The sequence below is a fragment of the Chiloscyllium plagiosum genome, chromosome 21 (genome assembly GCF_004010195.1).
Source record: "Chiloscyllium plagiosum isolate BGI_BamShark_2017 chromosome 21, ASM401019v2, whole genome shotgun sequence".
Classification (NCBI taxonomy): domain Eukaryota; kingdom Metazoa; phylum Chordata; class Chondrichthyes; order Orectolobiformes; family Hemiscylliidae; genus Chiloscyllium; species Chiloscyllium plagiosum.
The window spans coordinates 58,504,390-58,525,654 of record NC_057730.1 but is presented as its reverse complement, the minus strand read 5'-3'; the positions used below and the strand labels follow the sequence as shown (position 1 = coordinate 58,525,654).

The window sequence follows — 21,265 nt, the reverse complement described above, 5'->3', positions numbered from 1 at the left end:
CAATCCAAAGATGTGCAGGTCAGTTGAATTGGCCATGCTAAATTATCCATAGTGTTCAGGGTAAATGTAGGGGAATGGGTCTGGGTGGGTTACTCTTCGGAGGGTCAGTGTGGACTTGTTGGGCTGAAGGGTCTGTTTCCATACTGTAGGTAATCTAATCTAATCTAAAAGGCATAGGTTATGGTGAGAGGGGTAAGATATAAAAGAGACCTACCATTTTCATGCAGATAACGGTGCATGTGTGGAATGGGCTGCCAGAGGAAGTGGTGGAGGCTAGTACAATTGCAACATTTAAGAGGCATCTGGATGGGTATATGAATAGGAAGGGTTTAGAGGGATATGGGCCGGGTGCTGGCAGGTGGGACTAGATTGGGTTGGGATATCTGATCGGCATGGACTAGTTAGACCGAAGGGTCTGTCTCCGTGCTGTACATCTCTATGACTCTATAAAATAGTTGACTGTACTTTAGTTTTTGAGTTGTACCACAGTCAGCATGGGAAGACCTGTCCTGTGAAAGCACAGAAGGCACAAGTAGGGTAAGGTGGTAACATTCTCAGCTCTGAGCCTGAAGTTTGTGGATTCAAGGGTCACTTCAGGAATTAAGCATGCAATCTGGGCTGATATTTCAATTGAGTATTGAGAGAACAATGTATTGTTTAAAGATGCCTTAAACATAACCATGTTCTATCTGTCTGTGCTAAAAAATCCCATTGCAACACTGAATGAGAATAAGTAACCGTTCAAAGAATGAAGAGCAAAGAACAGGGCTCTCGGCCCACGAAGACTGCACCAACACATGATGTCTTTCTAAACTAAAAAGCTTTTGGCTCTCTTCAGTCCATACCTCTCTATACCCTGCCTATTCATAAACCTATCAAGATGCCTCTTTAATGTAGCAATTGTATCAGCTTCCACAACTTTCTCTGGAGTCACCATCTACCATGTCCTTCTCCTTTGTGAATACTGAAGCAAAGGATTTGTTAAGTATCTCGTCCACTTCATCCAGTTCCATGCAATTCCCTCTTTTGTCCTTGAGTGGGCCTACTCTTTCCCTAGCTTCTCTCTTGCTCCTTACACATGTATAAATCACTCTAGGATTTTTCCTTAATACTGTTTGCCAAAGACAGTTTATGGCCGTTTTTCTCACCCTCCTGATTCCTTGTTTAAGTCCTTTCTTGCTATCTTTCTATTCTTCGAGGGTCTGACTGTCTTCAGCTTCCTAAACCTTACGTATGTCTCGTTTTTCATTTTGACTAAACTCTCAATTTCCTTTGTTATTCAAAGCTCCTGAATCTTGGCATCCTTATCCTTCATTTTCAGAGGAACATGCTGATCCTGAGCTCTAATCAACTAACATGGCAGATGTGGATTTACCCTCAAATAGCTGCCACGTACCTACATCCTCCCAGTTCCTGTGGGAGTGAGTCTTCCCCCAATTCAGTACTTTCACCTGAGGACTACTTTTATCCCTAAGAAAATTAAAATTTAACAGAATTTTGGTCACTGTTTCCAAAATGCTCCCCAATGATATGTTGATCATCTGGCTGGCGTTTCTATTGTTTCAAAAATTCTACCTGGTCATACCTAACAAATTCCACTCTATCCAAGACCCTGGCACTAAGCAAGTTCCAGTCATATTACCGATTTGAGGAACTATACTGAGTGAACATTGGTCACCCTGTTCATTGACATAACCATATTTAAAACTTCAAAAGTAATTAAAACAAAGAACTGCGGATCCTAGATGTCTGAAACAAAAACAGAAGTTGGTGGAGAAACTCAGCAGGTCTGGCAGCATGTGTGAAGCATCTGACAGTTCTGAAGAAGAATCACTGAATCTGAATGTTAACTCTGCTTTTTCTCTACAGGCACTGGCAGATATGCTGTTTTTCAGAAATTTCTGTTTTCACTTCAGAAGTAATTATTTGGCTGGGAAATGCAGTGAAATGTCCTAATAATGCAAAAGAAGCTACAAATGAAAATGGGCTAAATCAAGTTGACAATGCATTTTTGCATGCCATCCAATTTTCTTTTTCACTGCTTTGCATCAATGCCAAAGATTAGCCTTCCACCCATTTGTACATTATTTCAACCTGGTTTACGTTCCAGTTGTTTCCCGGCATTCAGCTGAATGATAAATGACTGCCTCCATAATAAACAGCTAATTTAAGACATACTCCATTTTAGGTGCACATTCAGTGCACTTTCTCAGCTGCTCCTGAAAGTGCCTTTAAAAGCAATTTACACACTGTTCCTACATCACCTGTGATTTTCGCTCCAGTGGTGGGAAGATCTTTGTATAACATTCTACCAATAATATGGTCTCTGTTCCATTTTAGCTATTACCTTCTGAGTAGAAGTACTAATGTATCCATTGTGTTTACAACTAATGTCATTGACCCACAATCATTACCTATCCCCAATCCCTATTAATATCTAGGTATTCCCCATCACTTCTGAAGGCAATGGTTTAAAATGAAGTATAGTACAGGGGCAAAACAGTCCTGTGTACTGTGAAGGTTATATGCTTAGATCATTACACTGCATTATGAGAGAAACAGTCACTCGGTAATTTCTTTTCCAGGATTAGCCAATTTGTGCCTGAATGTGGCAGCTGAGGGCAGAAGTACTCCCACTGGCCCATTGGGGTAGGCAGGTGGGCGAAAAGGTGGTACGTAGATGGTGAGTGGGCTTTCGAACATATAACTATACACATTAGGAGCAAAAATAGGCCATTCAGCCACTTGAATCCCTCTGCCGTTCAATAAGATCATAACTTATCTGATTGTAGTTTCAACTCAATATTTATAGAACATAGAAGAATACAGCGCAGTACAGGCCCTTTGGCCCTCGATGTTGCGCCGATCCAAGCCCACCTAACCTACACTAGCCCACTATCCTCCATATGCCTATCCAATGCCTGCTTAAATGCCCATAAAGAGGGAGAGTCCACCACTGCTACTGGCAGGGCATTCCATGAACTCACGACTCGCTGAGTAAAGAACCTACCCCTAACATCTGTCCTATACCTACCACCCCTTAATTTAAAGCTATGCCCCCTCGTAATAGCTGACTCCATACGTGGAAAAAGGTTCTCACGGTCAACCCTATCTAAACCCCTAATCATCGTGTACACCTCTATCAAGTCACCCCTAAACCTTCTTTTCTCCAATGAAAACAACCCCAAGTGCCTCAGCCTTTCCTCGTACGATCTTCCTACCATACCAGGCAACATCCTGGTAAACCTCCTCTGCACCCGTTCCAGTGCCTCCACATCCTTCCTATAGTATGGCGACCAAAACTGCACACAATACTCCAGGTGCGGCCGCACCAGAGTCTTATACAACTGCAACATGATCTCAGGACTCCGGAACTCAATTCCTCTACCAATAAAAGCCAGTATGCCATATGCCTTCTTCACCGCACTATTTGGCAACTTTCAAAGATCTGTGTACGTGGACACCAAGATCCCTCTGCTCATCCACACTACCAAGTATCCGACCATTAGCCCAATACCCCATCTTTTTGTTATTCCTGTTTACCTACCTTTGTTAACCATTGGCTCTCTTGTTTGTCACAAATCTATCTACCTCTGCTTTCAAAAAATTCAATGAACCTGCCTCCACTGCTACCTGGGAAAGAGAGTTACAAATACTCACTATTCTCTCAGAGAAAAGAATATTCCTCAACTCGACCTTCAATGAAAGACCCCTTACTTTTAAATGGTGTCCCCTAATTACAGTCTTCCCCACAAAGGGAAACATCCTTTCATCACTCTTTCTGTCACAATCCTACAGCTCTCATTTTTATTCCTGAGTCAAATGTAAATTCAGGAAGATTTCATTGTTCTGCAAACTCACTTTTAAAAATTGGCCATTTTCTTTCCACTTTCAATTGGTGACATTTTTGGGCTAAACTGGAAATCAGGACAGAAAACTCTGGAAGAAATGAGGTGGCTGCTGGGTTCCAAGAACATTGTCTCCAAAATTAAAACTTTAAAAAAATACAATATTCTTCCAACTTTCCCTCACCACAACTATCTCTGACAACTTATGCCATCTAAGGCCCTCTGCACATCCTCATGGCCCCTCTTATCCCCTATGCCAATTTAGTGTCGTCTTAAACCTATAACCCTTTCCCCTTTCACTTACTATGCCAACACACCTCATACCCACAAGTACCTACCCATACACACAAATAAATGAGTACCCACCCAAAAGTAAGGTTCTACAACTTAAAATTCTACTTTGCATATTTCACATTATTGAGACCAACACACAGGAAGGCAGAGGTGTAATGGTAATGTCATCGGATAAGGAATGCAGATACCCTGACTAATGCTCTGGATTTTGAATTCCTGGATTGGAATCACAACACGGAAAATGATGAAATTAGAATTCAATAAAGATCTGGAATTTAAAGATGGCCTAATGGCACCATGTAGCCTCTGTCAATTGTTGTTAAAACCAATCTAATTTAATAATGTCACTTAGGGAAGGAGATCTGCCCTCCAGACCTGGTCCAACTTACTTGTTTACCACCCTCTGAAATGGCTCTGGTAAGCCATTCAGTTCAAGCAGTAATTTGGGATGTGCAGCAATAATGACTCAGCCAGCAATGCCTACTTTCCTAGAATAAATAAAAGTAACCTTCAATCCATATAATCAAATTTTGACAGGTCTTTGACATTTTTGATATTTATTGACAGGTTTGACATTCCCTCAATCAGTCTTGACAGTCCTTTACAGATTTTAAGATATTTTACAGGCTTGACCATAATGTACCTTTTATAGATAATCTTCTGTACAGGTAAGAATTGCAGTGTATCTGATATCCCACAAAAGAATACTTAACTCCATCAGTGTCCTGCCTGGGACTACATACACAGGAGTGCCTCAGTTCTCTAAAGGGGTATCTCAGCTTTCCAAAACAAATTCACTAAGAATAGACCTGGTGTAATCTCTGCACACTGAGTTCCTGACATCACAAATTCCAAAATCTGATTTGAATGCAGCCAGTTAATTATTTAAATTGACAGTTGTCTCCAAAAACTGCATATGAATGAGGCACAGCCTACACTCCCCTCCCCTCTCTCCTATCCCACCTGGCAATAATAGGAAATGTCGGGTTTGAGAGGGGACTTAGTATTTCAAATGTCTTTCACAGTGATGTGTTGACTGCCCATAGTGGCGAAAATCTCCACGTTACATCTTGTTAAACCTTAATGACCTATTTATCACTTCTACTTGTTTCCTGTTAGCTAACTAATCTTTTATCCTTGCTAATATGATACCTTCAACACCATGCGTTCTTATTCTGATGTGGCAACTTCTGAACTGCTATTAAGCTTCATAAAATTAATTAGATTTTGCCTCCTTATCCTTACTCATGAGACTGCATCTTTGCTGAGTGTTATCCAGTATCACCTTAAGTGTCTGCCCTTGTATTACTACTGACCTATTCCTTCATCTGCCCTCTCAAAGTTGGGGTTTTAATAGGAGGTCCTTGAATCGAGAGGGAGTGGGAGACTGTTGTTCAACAGGAAACATCTACCCTAAGGTGCCTATTCTGCAACTTACAAACATTTTCAATTAAAAGATGGAATTCATAGTTGAGCTATCAGTGTGAAGACAAACCACTCTGGCAGTCAACGCAACAGCTGAGCAAGTAAAGAAGGCCTGGAGCACTGATTCTCTAGATTACTGCCTTCATTACAGGTGGATAGCCTAGATGCCAATGCCTTGTACAAACTTGAAAATTCCAGTAAGCCTCTGATAATAGGCATTAACTTAGTTAATTGGCTACCCATCACTTACAAATGATCCTGATCCTACCTCTGGACAAAATGTCTTGAGATTTGTTGATGCTAACAAACTAGTATCCCAGCTAGTGACCCTCACTGGGAGAAAATCCTGCCAATGATTTTCCAATTCTGAAATGTTAACCAGTTTAGATTATATTTTCCCCTGTTAATAATACTGATGGAGGGAGTTTTAAATGTTGATCATAAAAATTTCAGAATCATGTCTTGTATATTCTTTATTCTTTCATGGGATGTTGGGGTCACTGGCAAAGCTAGCATTTGTTCTCCCTATCTGATTGCGCCTGGCCTGGGTAGCTTGCTATGCCACTGCAATTGGCAATTAACAGTCAACCTTATTGCTGTGGGTTTGGAGTCACATGTAGGTCAGACTAGGCAAGGACAATAGATTTCCTTCCCTAAAGGACATTTATGAATCAGTTTTTAATGATAGTAACATTTATAAACAATCTAACTACTGCCCCTTGACATTCAATGGTGTTACCATCACTGAATCCATCACAATCAACATCCTTGGCATTATTATTGACCAGAAATTCAATCTGAACTCACCACATAAACACAGTGGCTACAACAGCAGGGCAAAGGCTAGGAATACTGTGGCAAGTAAGTCACCTTCTGACTTCCTAAAACCTGTCCACAAGGCCCAAGTCAGGAGTGTGATGAAATATTCTCCACTCGTCTGGATGAGCGCAGCTTCAACAACATTCAAGAAGCTTGACACCATCCAGGACAAAGTAGCCTGCTTAACTGGCACCACATTCACAAACATCTACTCCCTCCACCACAGATGCTCAGTAGCAGCAGAGTGTACTGCAGAAGATGCACTGCAGAAATTCACCAAAGATGCTCAGCTAGCACTTTCCAAACCCACGACCACTCTCACTTAGAAGGATAAGAACAGCAATACATGAGAACATCTTCCTGAACCTCTGCATCACCCTCTCCGGCGACCGACTAACCACAGACATCTACTACAAGCCCACCGACTCCCACAGCTACCTAGACTACACCTCCTCCCACCCTACCTCCTGTAAAACACCACCCCTTATTCCCAATTCCTCCGCCTCTGCCACATCTGTTCCCAGGATGACCAACTCCACCTCAGAAAGTCCTAGATGGCCTCCTTCCTCCATGATTGCAATTCCCTTCCCACGTGGTTGATGATGCCCACCAGCGCACCTCCTCCACTTCACGCACCATAGCCCTTGAACCCCACTCCTCCCAATGCAACAAGGACAGAACCCCCCTGGGTCCTCACCTTCCAACCAACCAATATCCTCATACATTGCATCATCCTCCACCACTTCTGCCACCACCAAACAGACCCCACCAGCAAAGATATATTTCCCTCCCTACCCCTATCAGCGTTCCAGAGAGACTATTCCCTCCGCAACTCCCTTGTCAGGTCCACACCCCCCACCAGCCCACACCCCACTCCTGGCACCTTCCCCTGCCACCGCAGGAAGTGCAAAACCTGCGTCCACATCACCTCTGTCCAAGGCCCCAAGGGATCCTTCCACATCTGTCATAAATTTATTTGTACCTCTACCAATGTTATTTACTGCATCTGTTACACCTGATATGATCTCTTCTACATTGGGGAGACAGGATGCCTTCTTGCAGATTGTTTCAGAGAACATCACTGGGACACCTGCACCCACCAACCCCATTGCCTCGTGGTTGAATAATTCAACTCTCCCTCCCATTCTGTCAAGGACATGCAGGTCCTGGGCCTCTTCCACCGCCAAACCGTTACCACCCAATGCCTGGAGGAAGAACGCCTCATCTTCCACCATGGGACCCTGCAACCACACAGGATAAATGTGGATTTCAACAGTTTCCTCATTTCCCCTCCCCCCACATTATCCCAGTCCCAAGCTTCCAACATGGCACCACTCTCTAGACCTGTCCATCACTCACCCTTCTTTCCTTTCACTTTCTCCCTCACCTTCATCCACCTATCGCTTTCGCAGCTACCTTCCCCCCCAACCCCATCTGCCTCCCATTTATCTCTCAGCCCCAGTCCACAAGCCTCATTCCTGATGAAGGGCTTATGCCCGAAATGTAGATTCTCCTGCTCCTCGGATGCTGCTTGACCTGCTGTGCTTTCCCAGCAACACACTCTCGACTCTGATCTCCAGCATCTGCAGTCCTCCCATGAGAACACCACCACCTCCAAGCCATCCACCATCCTGACACTGAAATATATCGCAATTCCCTACTGGGTCAAAATCCGAGAATTCCTTCCCAAATGGCATTGTGGGTCAACCTACAGCAGGTGTACTGCAACGGTTCAAGAAAGCAGCTCACTGGCACTCTCTTAAAGGCAATGAGGGACATGCAATAAATGCCGACTCAGCTAGTGACACACATATCGCACAAATGAATAAAAAAATGTTTAATGTTATTATCGCAATGTCAATGTCTCCTAAATGCTTCAGTAAAAAAAATTTAAATGAAGCATAAGATATTCATTACAGCATTATTAGTTACAATACTCTCCTCAAAACCTTGAAAAAGCAATATTTCTGAACAGTTAAACAAGAAAATCAAAATAAAACTTGTTACTTTTTGGATACTGACCAAAGTACAAAGTCCTATACGTAGCTCATTTATTCTTCCCATTAAGGGAAATGAGTGTAGCTTAAAAATATCTATCATGCACTTATGCTCGATAAGACTTCTTTAAGGATCAGTCAAAGAGGAACAATACTTCCTTGAAATAACTGCATGAAAGACTCATATCATTTTAATCACATGATTAATAATTTGAACTAAGTATTTTAAACAACATCTTCCCCTGATTAAAGAACTCTCTAAGTTAGAGATAAATATTATCCTACATGTTATACTTACATTTATTTTGATCAGGTGGTGGGACAGGTGGAGTAGGTGGTGGACTTGGTGGAGGAGGAGGTTTCTGAACGATTGCATGACCTAAAAATGCCGGATGTGAATATTCAGCATTGAAGTTCTCTAACACTGATGTATCCACTGAAACCTGGAGGAAACAAAGCAGTTACTTAGCATCTTGTCATTAATGTTTACTTTATGGAGTCCATAAACATCAGAAGGCAAAGGACAGGGAAGGCAATAAAAAGAGATGAGAAGGATATATGCAATAGGGACCATGGAGAGATACAAGGGATAAAACACTGCACACAAGAGAGATAGAAATTGTTTAGAAGAAAAAGCAATAAAGATCTTTCACACTATAAATAAAGGCAGAAAGTATTACAGCAAGGAAGTTATAGTAAATCTTTTTAAAATCACTGCTTGGGTCTCAGCTGAAGTATTGTGTCTACGTCTGGGCACTGCAATTTGGGAAAGTTGTCAGAATCTTAAGAGGAGAGGTTCAGAGAAGACCCACCAGGAAGTTATAATAAACTTCAGTTTTGACAAGAGACTAGAGAGGCTGTGTTCCTCCATGAAACAGCGACTGCTAAAGTGAGCTTTTGAAGTGCCCTCATAACAGCACTATTTTATTTCCTTCAAGATGCTCCTCAAACACTGCATTCTGACTGAACAAAGAAAAGCCTAAGAACTGCAGATGCTGGAAATCTGTATCAAAAAACTGTAACTGCTGCAGAAACTCATTTGGTCTGGCAGGATCTATAGACAGAAAGCAGAGTTACTGTTTCAGGTCCAGTGAATTGCCAATCTATTACCATTGCTAATACTTGCTAAGCATTTCTTTTTCACACATCAACTAAAGCTTTTAGAATGAAAAGCCAAAGAACTGTGGATGCTGAAAATCAGAACCAGACAAACAAAAATCGCTGGAAAAATTCAGTAAACCTGGCAACATCTGTGGAGAGAAAGCAGAGTTAACGTTTTCAGAACTGATTGTAGCTGGGAAATGGGACCTAAGGGGCAACTTTTTCACACAAAGAGTGATGTGTGTATGGAGTGAGCTGCTAGAGGAAGTGGTGAAGGCTGGTACAATTACAATATTTAAAAGGCATCTAGAAAGTGAGGATTGCAGATATGAATAGAAAGGGTTTAGAAGGATATGGGTCAAATGAGACTAGATTAATTTAGGATATCTGGTCAACGTGGATGAGTTGATCGAAGGGTCTGTTTCCGTGCTGTATATCCCTATGGCACTATTTCGTTCTCTGATGGACATTCATATAATCCAGATGGGTTTTTGAACAATTCATGGTCATCAGTAATTCTTAATTCCAGAATTTTCTTCCTAATTGAATTCAGGATTTGAACCTCGACTCCCAGAACATTAGCTGAATTTCAGGATTAATTGTCCAATGATGATCCCATTAGGCAGTCGCCTCTCCTTGCTTGCATTCATCTTCACTTTTCCCTTTCTTTATCAGTTTCTAGTTCCTCTTTTCCTGAGTCCTAAATAATCCCAATACTTAGGCTTACCACTTTTTTGGGATTCTTAAAATCCACTTCCTTTGATCCACTGCAATCTTTAATTTATTTTGCCAACTTCTTTCATTATTATTATTGATTCACCCTTCCCTTTGAGTATTTGTGCTTTAGAGGAAGATGACTGCAAGATGTAAAGCTTTTACAAAATATGTTTTTTTCAGCCATATACAATTTTTAACATTTGTACATTGCCTCTACCAGTCAGGATCCACTTTCCAACCATTCAGTACGTTCCTCTTATGCAATATTAATGTGCGATTTCCCTCTGAATTGATATTCTTGTGAAATATCTTCATCCCTGTCTTTTTTCAGCAATACTCAGATGCCGTACTACCAAATGACTACTTATAAATACACAAATATTAAAAGTTGTACTTTTGCAAAACTTCAGAAGACCAACTCATTTATTTTAAGTTCAAAACCGGTATATAGATCAAGCAACAAATACTGAGAAAAATAATATTTGTGAACATCATGTACTATTGTCTTAGTAGTTTCATTAATTTTAGTGAAGGCTTTGAAAAAATCCACCCAATTCTACATGTTGCGGAGAAAAGCCCTAAGAATAAATAACATTACAAGAAACATACAGTTAATTTTAGTTTTGATGAATAAGTTGAATTCCTGCTACATAATGTTCATTGCAATTTTATTTTAGATATTCAAATGTTCCTTCATTATTTCTGCAAGCAATTTGAGACCAATAATAAACAAGCTTTCAATGTACAATTAGATTGTACAGATAAATAAAACAGACATTACCTTTGCTACCATATGACCATAAAAAACTGGGGAATGTTTGCTGGGGTCATACTGAGATATTTTAGTAGACACAGATGCTGTATCTGGAGTTGAATCCTCTAAAAAATGAGAACTGATTGCTTCAAATTCTGTAAAAGCACAGGAAGGAAGCATTTATTAAACATTCTGAATTTCCTGAATACTTTGACTTTATTTACAAAGATAATTCTGAAGCATATTTCAAGAATTTAATAATTGCATTCTATTTGAAATAGTTAGGTTTTCTTATGTCAGTTCATGGTAACATAATCACATTAGTTGCAATAATTATGATCATAAAGAGTAATCAAAAATGTAAAATAGAAAAATAGAAAATGCAAATAACACAGACAATAGACAATAGGTGCAGGAGTAGGCCATTTGGCCCTTTGAGCCAGCACCACCATTCATTATGATCACAGCTGATCATCCACAATCAGCATCCTGTTCCTGTCTTATCCCCATAACCCTTGATTCCACAGTCTTTAAGAGCTTTATCCATCTCTTTCTTGAAAGTATCTAGAGACTTGGCCTCCACTGTCTTCTGGGGCAGAGCATTCCATATATCCACCACTCTCTGGGTGAAGAAGTGTCTCCTCAACAGAACAACTACAAAGATATACCTGTCTTAACATTTTGCTTGAACTAAAAGAATTCAGCAGCCTGCAATATCTGACTGGAAAAGCTGTAGTTCCTTCTCTCTTTTGTTTTCATAACTTCATCGAACTCGTCTTTCAAATTTCCATTTGAGGATAAGTTACACCAGTTAACATGAGCTGTCTTTTCACTGATGACCAGAGAATATATTGCTATCATTTTCTAATTTTACTCTAACCATCCAAATTTTAAAAATGTAATAAACTCATGAGTTTAGTTTTTACAACCAGCACTTTATATTGTATTTATATGTAGTGATGATTTACAATTTCAGGAATAGTACACATATTAAGTTTATTGTAAAAGTGGCTCAGCCCTCTCACATGCAGAAGGAGTTTGATTTAGGTAAATGTGAGGTGCTGCATTTTGGAAAGGCAAATCAAAGCAGGACTTATACACTTAATGGTAAGGTCTTAGGGAATGTTGCTGAATAAAGATACCTTGGAGTACAGGTTCATAGTTTTTTGAAAGTGGAATCTCAGATAGATAGGATAGGGAAGAAGGCATTTGGTATGCTTTCCTTGATTGGTCAGACCATTGAGGAAAGGAGTTGGGAGGTCATGTTGTTAGGCCCTTTTGGAATATTGTTTGCAATTCTGGTCTCCCTCCTATTGGAAGGCTGTTGTGAAACTTAAAAGAGTTCAGAAAAGATTTACAAGGATGTTGCCAGGGTTGGAGGATTGGAGTTACAGGGAGAGGCTGAATAGGCTGGGGCTGTTTTCCTTGGAGCGTCAGAGGCTGAGGGGTAACCTTATCAGAGGTTTATAAAATCATGAGACGCCTGGATAAGGTAAATAGACAAGGTCTTTTCCCAGGGATGGAGGAGTCCAGAATTAGAGGGCATAGGTTTAAGGTGAGAGGGAAAGCATTTAAAAGAGACCCAAAGGGTGGTGCAATGTATGGAATGAGCTGCCAGAGGAAGTGGTGGAGGCTGGTACAATTACAGCATTTAAAAGGCATCAGGATGGGTATATGAATAGGAAGGGTTTGGAGTGATATGAGCCAAGTGCTGACAAATGGGACTAGATTAGTTTAGGATATCTGGTCAGCATAGACTGAAGGGTCTGTTTCCATGCTGTACATCTCTATGACTGTAAGACTAAGTCTTTTCTGCTGCCTACAAGGCACAAATAGAAATTTTTTAGATTAGATTACTTACAGTGTGGAAACAGGCCCTTCGGCCCAACAAGTCCACACCGTCCCGCCGAAGCGCAACCCACCCATACCCCTACATTTACCCCTTACCTAACACCAAGGGCAATTTAGCATGGCCAATTCACCTGACCTGCACATCTTTAGACTGTGGGAGGAAACCGGAGCACCCGGAGGAAACCCACGCAGACACGGGGAGAACGTGCAAACTCCACACAGTCAGTCGCCTGAGGCGGGAATTGAACCCGGGTCTCTGGTGCTGTGAGGCAGCAGTGCTTACCACTGTGCCACCGTGCCGCCCAAATGTGATGGAACACACTCCAATTGTCTAGATGAGTGCAGCTGCAACTGCACTTAAGGAACTCAACATCATTGGGGACAAAACAGTAGCAAATAATTCAGCCTCCGCCCCTATGGGCATGTAATGATAACGTATATAATATCAACAGGAGGCACTTCCGAAATGTGCAAGACCTCTATTATACTATGAATGCCTAAATAGACCAAAAGCAGCCAGATGCATAAGAACTTCTTAAAACCAACCAATATCTTGACTTGGACATATATCAGCATCCTTTTGTTGTTGCTCACTCAAAAGATTTAGATTTGGAGGTAGGTGAGCACTTTGGTGACAGTGACCAAAATTAGGTTTTGTTTACAATAGCAATGGGCAGGGATAGGTATATACTGCAGGGAAAGAGGTATAATTGGGGGAAAGGCAATCATGATGCAATTAGGCAAGATTTAGGATGCACAGGATGGGGAAGGAAACTGCAGGGGATGGACATACTTGAAATGTGGACTAATTCAGCTACTGCGGGTTCTTAAAAAGTATATATCTATCAGGCAGGGAGGTAGTTGTCGAGAGAGGGAGCCATGGTTTACTAAAGAAGTTGAAGCACTTGTTAAGAAGAAGAAGGCTTATGTGAGGATGAGGTGTGAGGGCTCGGTTAGGAGGCTTGAGACTTATAAGTTAGCCAGAAAAGATCCAAAGAGAAGGTTAAGAAGAGCCAGGAGGGGACATGAGAAGTTGTTGATGGATAGGATCAAGGAAAACCCTAAGGCCTTCTATAGGCATATCAGAAATAAAAGATTAATTAGAATAAGATTAGGGCCAATCAAAGAAGGTAGTGGGAAGTTGGGTGTGGAATCTGAGGACGTAGGGGAAGTGCTTAAAGAATACATTTCGTCAGTATTCACATTGGAAAAGGGCAATGTTAGTGAGAACATGGAAATACAGACTACAAATTTAGATGATGTTGAGGTTGACAAAGAGGAGGTTTTAGCAATTTTGGAAGATCTGAAAGTAGATGAGATCCCTGGGCCGGTTGGGATTTATCCTCGGATTCTTTGGGAAGCCAGGGAGGAGATTGCAAAACTTTTGGCTTCGATCTTCATGTCATCATTGTTGACAGAAGCAGTGCAAGAAGATTGAAGGATAGTAAATGTTGTTCCATAGTTTAAGAAGGGGAGTTGGGACAACTCCGATAATTATAGGCCAGTGAGCCTTACTTCGGTTGTGGGTAAGGTATTGGAAAAGGTTATAAGAGATAGGATTTATAATTATCTGGAAAGGAATAATTTGGTTAGGGATAGTCAACACGGTTTTGTGAAGGGTAGGTAGTGCCTCATTAACCTATTGAATTCTTTGAAAAGGTGACAAAACAGGCGGATGAAGGTAAAGCAGTTAATGTGGTGTATACGGACCTCAGTAAGTTGTTTGATAAGGTTCCACGTGGTATGCTATTGCACAAAATACAGAGTTTCGGGATTGAGGGTGATTTAGCGATTTGGATCAGAAATTGGCTAGCTGAAAGAAAACAGAGGGTGATGGTTGATGGGAAATGTTCATCCTGGAGCTCAGTTACCAGTGGTGTGCTGCAAGGATCTGTATTGGGTCACTGCTGTTTGTAATTTTTATAAATGGTCTGGGTTTGGGCGTAGAAGGATGGGTTACTAAATTTGCAGATGACACTAATGTAGGTAAAGTTGTGGATAATGTTGAAGGATGTTATGGGTTACAGAGGGACATAGATAAGATGTAAAGCTGGGCTGAGAAGTGGCAAATGGAGTTTAATGCGTAAAGGTATGAGGTAGTTCACTTCCGAACAAGTAACAGGAATGCAAAGTACTGAGCTAATGGTAAAATTCTTGGCAGTGTAAACGAACAGAGATGTCGGTGATTAGGTGCATAAATCCCTGAAAGTTGCCACCCAGTTTGATAGGGCGGTTAAGAAGCCATATGGTGTGTTGACATTTATTGGTGGGGGAATTGAGTTTTGGAGTCACGAGGTCATGCTTCAGCTGTACAAAACACTGGTAAGGCCACACCTGGAGTACTGCGTGCAGTTTTGGTCACCACATGGTAGGAAGGATGTGGAAGCTTTGGAAAGGGTTCAGAGGAGATTTACCAGGATGTTGCCTGGAATGGAAGGAAGGATTTACAAGGAAAGGCGAGGGAACTGAGTTTGTTTTCATTGGAGAGAAAGTTGAGAGGTGACTTAATTGAGGCGTATAAGATAATTAGAGGGTTAGGTAGAGTGAACAGTGAGAGCCTTTTTCCTCAGATGGTGAAAGCTAGCACACAGGGACATAGCTTTAAATAGAGGGGTGATAGATTTAGGACAGATATCAGGGGTAGTTTCTTTACTTAGAGAGTAGTAGGGCTGTGGAGTGGCCTGCCTGGAACAGTAGAAGACTCGCTGACGTTAAGGGCATTTAAATGGGCATTGGACATACATATGGATAATAATGGAACTATGTAGGTTAGATGGGTATCGGAATAATTTCACAGGTCGGTACAACATCGAGAGAAGGCCCAATACTGCACTTTAATGTTCTATGTTCAAAATCCTGGCACTCACGCTCAAGCAGCATTCTGGGAATAGCATCAGAGGCCTCACTACTTATGTGCATATTGTTTCTATTCATTCACAGCATGAGGGCGTTGTTGGCAGGGTAGCATTTATTGCCCATCCCTAATTGTCCAGAGGGCAGTTTAAGAGTCAACCACATTAGATGAGATTCCCTATAGTATGGGAACAGGCTCTTCGGCCCAACAAGTCCACACTGACCCTCCAAAGAGTAACCCATGCAGTCCCATTCCCCTACCCTATATTTACCTCTGATTAATGCTACCAACACTATGGGCAATTTAGCATGGCTAATTCACCTGGCCTGCACATCTTTGGATTGTGGGAGAAAACCCACGCAGACACAGGGAGAATGTGCAAACTCCACATAGCCAGCCGCCCGAGCGGGGAATCAAACCCAGGTCCTTGGCACTGTGAGGCAGCAGTGCGAACCATTGAGCCACCGTTCCACCCCAAGTGCTATGGGTCTGGAGTCATATGTAGGTCAGTCTAGATAAGGATGGTAGTTTCCTTCCCTAAATGATGTTAATGAACAAGATGGGCTTTGTTCTGACAATCCACAATGAATTCATTGCCATCATTAGATCCTTAATTCCAGATTTTTACTGAATTCAAATTCCACCATGTGTTGTGGCAGGATTTGAACCCAGGTCCCCAGAGCATCACCCAAGTCTCTAGATTAACAGTCCAGTGCAAATACCACTTGGCTGTTGCCTCCCCACATCTAATGTATTAAAATATACATGGATTTTTTTTTAGTTTTAGGAATGAAACTTAACTGTTCAGTTGAAAATGGGATAAATGCATTTGTCGCACCTTGAAATCTAATGCACTTAAAAGTTAAACAATATACCTGATAAAAGGCAAGGTTTCAGCTGTTATCCACTATGGCTAAAGAATGTTGGCTCAACAGTTTGTTTCAAATTTCACATTATCAAAATCATGGTGGGGTTTATCATTACCTTTCCTGCGCCAGTGACCAACTCACGGTTTGTAATCTTCTGGCTTCCAACCCACTTTGGAGACTTGATTTTTTACCTGTTCAGTAACATCATTACACACCTCTGAAGCAGATGGGGCCTAAACCCAGGCCTCCTGGTCCAGAGGTAAGGACACTTCTACTGCACCACAAGAGAACACCCCCACTCCATGTTGGAGTCTTGATTTTTAAAAAATATTTATAATGGCGGCATTTGAACCTATTTCCCCAGAATGTCAGCTTGATGTTCTAGTTTAGTGACTTAGCCACTATGCTACCACCTCCCCCTGCTGATATTTTCCAAACGACCTGGTCAGAGATTTTATTGCACAACTCTGGAGCAGGTACAGCTTGAACCCAGCTGCCCTGGGCCAGAGGTGGGAACATTATCACTGCGCTAAAAGAGCCCAACAACTCCAGAACATTGATTAGAACAAAGAACACAGAAAATTACAGCACAAGACAGGCCTTTTGGTCCTCCAAGCCTCCGCCGATCCAGATCCTCTATCTACAACCATCACTTATTTTCTAAGGACCGGTATCCCTCTGTTCCCTGTCCCATTCAAGTATCTGTCTCAATACATCTTAAATGACATGATCGTGCCTTCCTCTATCACCTCCACTGACAACATGTTCCAGGCCCTACCACTCTCTGAGTAAAGAGCGTTCCACGCATGTCTCTCTTAAACATTTTCCCTCTCACCTTCATTACCTGCTACTCTACCAATCTTAGTGTCACCTGCAAATTTGCTAATCAGACCACATATACCTTCCTCCAAATCATTTATGCATATCACAAACAACAGTGGTCCCTGCATGGATCCCTGTGGAGCACGACTAGTCACAGGTCTCCATTTTGAGAAACTCCCTTCCACTACTACTCTTTGTCTCCTGCTGTACAGCCAGTTCTCTATCCATCTAACTAGTACACCCTGGATGCCATGCAACTTCACTCCCTCCATCAGCCTACTATGGGGAACTTCATCAAACATCATACTAAAGTCCATGTGTTTAATGTCAACAGCCCTTCCCTCATCAATCAGCTTGGTCACTTCCTGAAAGGGTTCCATTAAGTTGGTAAGGCTTGATCTTCCCTGCACAAAACCATGGTGCCTATCACTGATAAGCCTATTTTCTTCCAAATGTTAGCAGATCCTATCCCTCAGTATCTTTTCCAGCAGCTTCCCTACCACTGATGTCAAGCTCACCGGTCTATAATTACCTGGATTATCCCTGCTACCCTCCTTAAACAAGGGGACAACATTAACAATTCTCCACTCCTCGGGACCTCACCCGTGTTCAAGGATCCTGCAAAGATATCTGTTAAGGCCCAGCTATTTCCTCTCTAGCTTCCCTCAAAACCTGGGATAGATCCCATCCGGACCTGGGGACTTGTCCAACTTAATGCCTTTTAGAATACCCAACACTTCCTCCCTCCTTATGCCGACTTGATCTAGAGTAATCAACGTCTATCCCTAACCTCAACATCGATCATGTCCCTCACCTCATGTGAATACTGATACAAAGTACTCATTAAGAATCTCACCCATTTTCTCTGACTGCATGCATAACTTTCTTCCTTTGCTCTTGAGTGGGCCAAACCTTCCGTTAATTACCCTCTTGCTACTTATATACAAATAAAAGGCTTTGGGATTTGCCTTAACCCTGTTTGCTAAAGATATTTCATGACCCCTTTTAGCCCTCTTAATTCCTCGTTTCAGACTGGTCTGACTTCCCCGAAATTCTTCCAAAGCGTTGTCTGTTTTCAGTTGTCTGGACCTTATGTATGCTTCTTTTTTCCTCTTAGCTAGTCTCATAATTTCACCTGTCATCCATGGTTCCCTAATCTTGTCATTTCTATCCCTTATTTTCACAGACACGTCTGTCCCATACCGTAATCAGAGCTGAAAATGTGTTGCTGGAAAAGCGCAGTAGGTCAGGCAGCATCCAAGGAACAGGAGAATCGACGTTTCGGGCATAAGCCCTTCTTCAGGAAGGTAGGTTCTTTACACAGAGAGTTGTGAATGCATGGAATGCATTGCCAGCGGTGGTGGTGGAAGCAGTGTCCCTGGGGACATTTAAGTGACTGCTGGACATGCACATGGATAGCAGTGAGTTGAGGGGTGCATAGGTTAAGATACTAAATTTTACATTAGGATTAAATCTAATGTAAAACATCGTGGGCCAAAGGGCCTGTTCTGTGCTGTACATTTCTATATTCTCTATCTATGTTCTAAGTCAGCGTGACTAAGGGGAAGACTAAGCAAGGAGCAGATGATGGAACGCAAAGGGACAGGTGGTCTGAGGTGCATTTATTTTAATATTAGAAGTGTAAGGCTGATGAACTTAGAGCTTGGGAGTATGATGTTATTGCTATTACTGAGACTTGGTTGAGGGAAGGGCTTGATTGGCAACTGAATATCCCAGGATATACATGCTTCAGGCAGGAGAGAGTGGGAGGTAAAAGGGGTGGAGGAGTTCAATACTGGTCAGAGAGGATATCCCAGCTGTGCTGAAGGTGGGCACTATGGAGGACTCGAGCGGTGAGGCAATATGGGCAGAGCTCAGAAATAGGAAGGGTGCAGTAACAATGTTGGGGCTGTACTACAGGCCTCCCAACAGGGAGCATGAGACAGAGGTACTGTACCTCTGTCTCATGCTCCCTGTTGGGAGGCCTGTAGTACAGCCCCAACATTGTTACTGCACCCTTCCTATTTCTGAGCTCTGCCCATATTGCCTCACCGCTCGAGTCCTCCATAGTGCCCACCTTCAGCACAGCTGGGATATCCTCTCTGACCAGTATTGAACTCCTCCACCCCTTTTACCTCCCACTCTCTCCTGCCTGAAGCATGTATATCCTGGGATATTCAGTTGCCAATCAAGCCCTTCCCTCAACCAAGTCTCAGTAATAGCAATAACATCATACTCCCAAGCTCTAAGTTCATCAGCCTTACACTTCTAATATTAAAATAAATGCACCTCAGACCACCTGTCCCTTTGCGTTCCATCATCTGCTCCTTGCTTAGTCTTCCCCTTAGTCACGCTGACTTAGAACATAGATAGAGAATATAGAAATGTACAGCACAGAACAGGCCCTTTGGCCCACGATGTTTTACATTAGATTTAATCCTAATGTAAAATTTAGTATCTTAACCTATGCACCCCTCAACTCACTGCTATCCATGTGCATGTCCAGCAGTCACTTAAATGTCCCCAGGGACACTGCTTCCACCACCACCGCTGGCAATGCATTCCATGCATTCACAACTCTCTGTGTAAAGAACCTACCTCTGACGTCTCCTTTATACATTCCTCCTAATATCTTCAAACTATGACTTATCGTACCATTCAATCCTACCCTGGGGAAAAGTCTCTGGCTATTGACTCTACCTATTCCTCTCATTATTTTGTATACCTCGATCAGGTCTCCTCTCTTCCTCCTTCTCTCCAGAGAGAAAAGTCTGAGCTAATTCAACCTTTCTTCATAAGGCAAGCCCTCCAATCTAGGCAACATCTTGGTAAAACCTCTTTGCACCTTCTCCTAAGCCTCTTTATCTTTCCTATAGTAGGGCAACCAGAACTGGACACAATACTCCAAGTGTGATCTCACCAGGGACTCGTAGAGCTGCAGCAAAACCTTGTAGCTCTTAAACGCGATCCCCCATTAATGAAAGCCAAAATACCATATGCTTTCTTAACCACCCTATCCACTTGGGTGGCAACTTTAAGGGATCCATGAACTTGCACACCCAGATCCCTCTGTTCCTCCACACTACCAAGAATCCTGTCTTTAATCCTATATTCAGCATTCGAGTTTGCACTTCCAAAATGCATCACTTCGCATTTATCCAGGTTAAACTCCATCTGCCATTTCTCAGCCCAGCTCTGCACCCTGTCTATGTCACGCTGAAGCCTGCAGTAGCTCTCCACACTATCGACGACACCTCCAACCTTTGTGTCATCTACAAATTTACTAACCCACCCCCCAACCTCCTTATCCAAGTCATTATAAAAACTAAAAAGAGCAGAGGTCCAAGAGCAGAGACCTGTGGTATCCCACTCAACACTGTCCTCCAGGCAAAATACTTTCTATCTACAACCACTCTTTGCCTTCTGTCAGCCAGCCAATTCTGAATCCAGACAGCCAAATCTCCCTGCATCCCATACTTCCTGACTTTATCAATGAGCCTACCATGGGGAACCCTATCAAATGCCTTGCTGAAGTTTATATACACCATATCCACTGCTCGACCGTCGTCGAACTGTCTTGACACCTCCTCGAAGAACTCAACAAGATTTGTGAGGCATAACCTGCCCCTCACAAGGCCATGCTGACTGCCTTTAATCACACTATGCTTTGCCAAATATTCATAAATCCTATCCCTCAGAATTCTTTCCAAAACTTTGCTGACCCCCACAGACGTAAGACTGACTGGTCTGTAATTGCCAGGGATTTCCCTATTACCCTTCTTGAAAAGAGGAACAACATTCACCTCCTTCCAATCCTTCATTATCCAGTCCCTACAGACTTTAGTTACTACCTCCTTACTGTCCACTAACCTCCTCATTTGGTTCCCATCCCCCTGCCACATTAGTTTAAACCC

The 21,265-nt window shown here is 42.2% G+C and overlaps 1 protein-coding gene across 6 annotated transcripts in view; it reads right to left on the bottom strand.

Moving 5' to 3' along the window:
- Positions 1-21,265, bottom strand: part of iqck (IQ motif containing K) — a 100,219-nt gene that overhangs the window by 65,207 nt on the left and 13,747 nt on the right. For 5 of the 6 annotated variants that reach the window (XM_043712177.1, XM_043712180.1, XM_043712178.1 and 2 more), the window contains 2 exons: positions 10,983-11,110; positions 8,682-8,826 (listed from right to left, as the gene is read on the bottom strand). In XM_043712177.1, the coding sequence (XP_043568112.1) occupies positions 8,682-8,826; positions 10,983-11,110 (273 nt within the window). Of the gene's footprint in view, positions 1-8,681; positions 8,827-10,982; positions 11,111-16,644; positions 16,707-21,265 lie in introns of those variants that run through there. The other variant, XM_043712182.1, reaches the window with a different exon arrangement.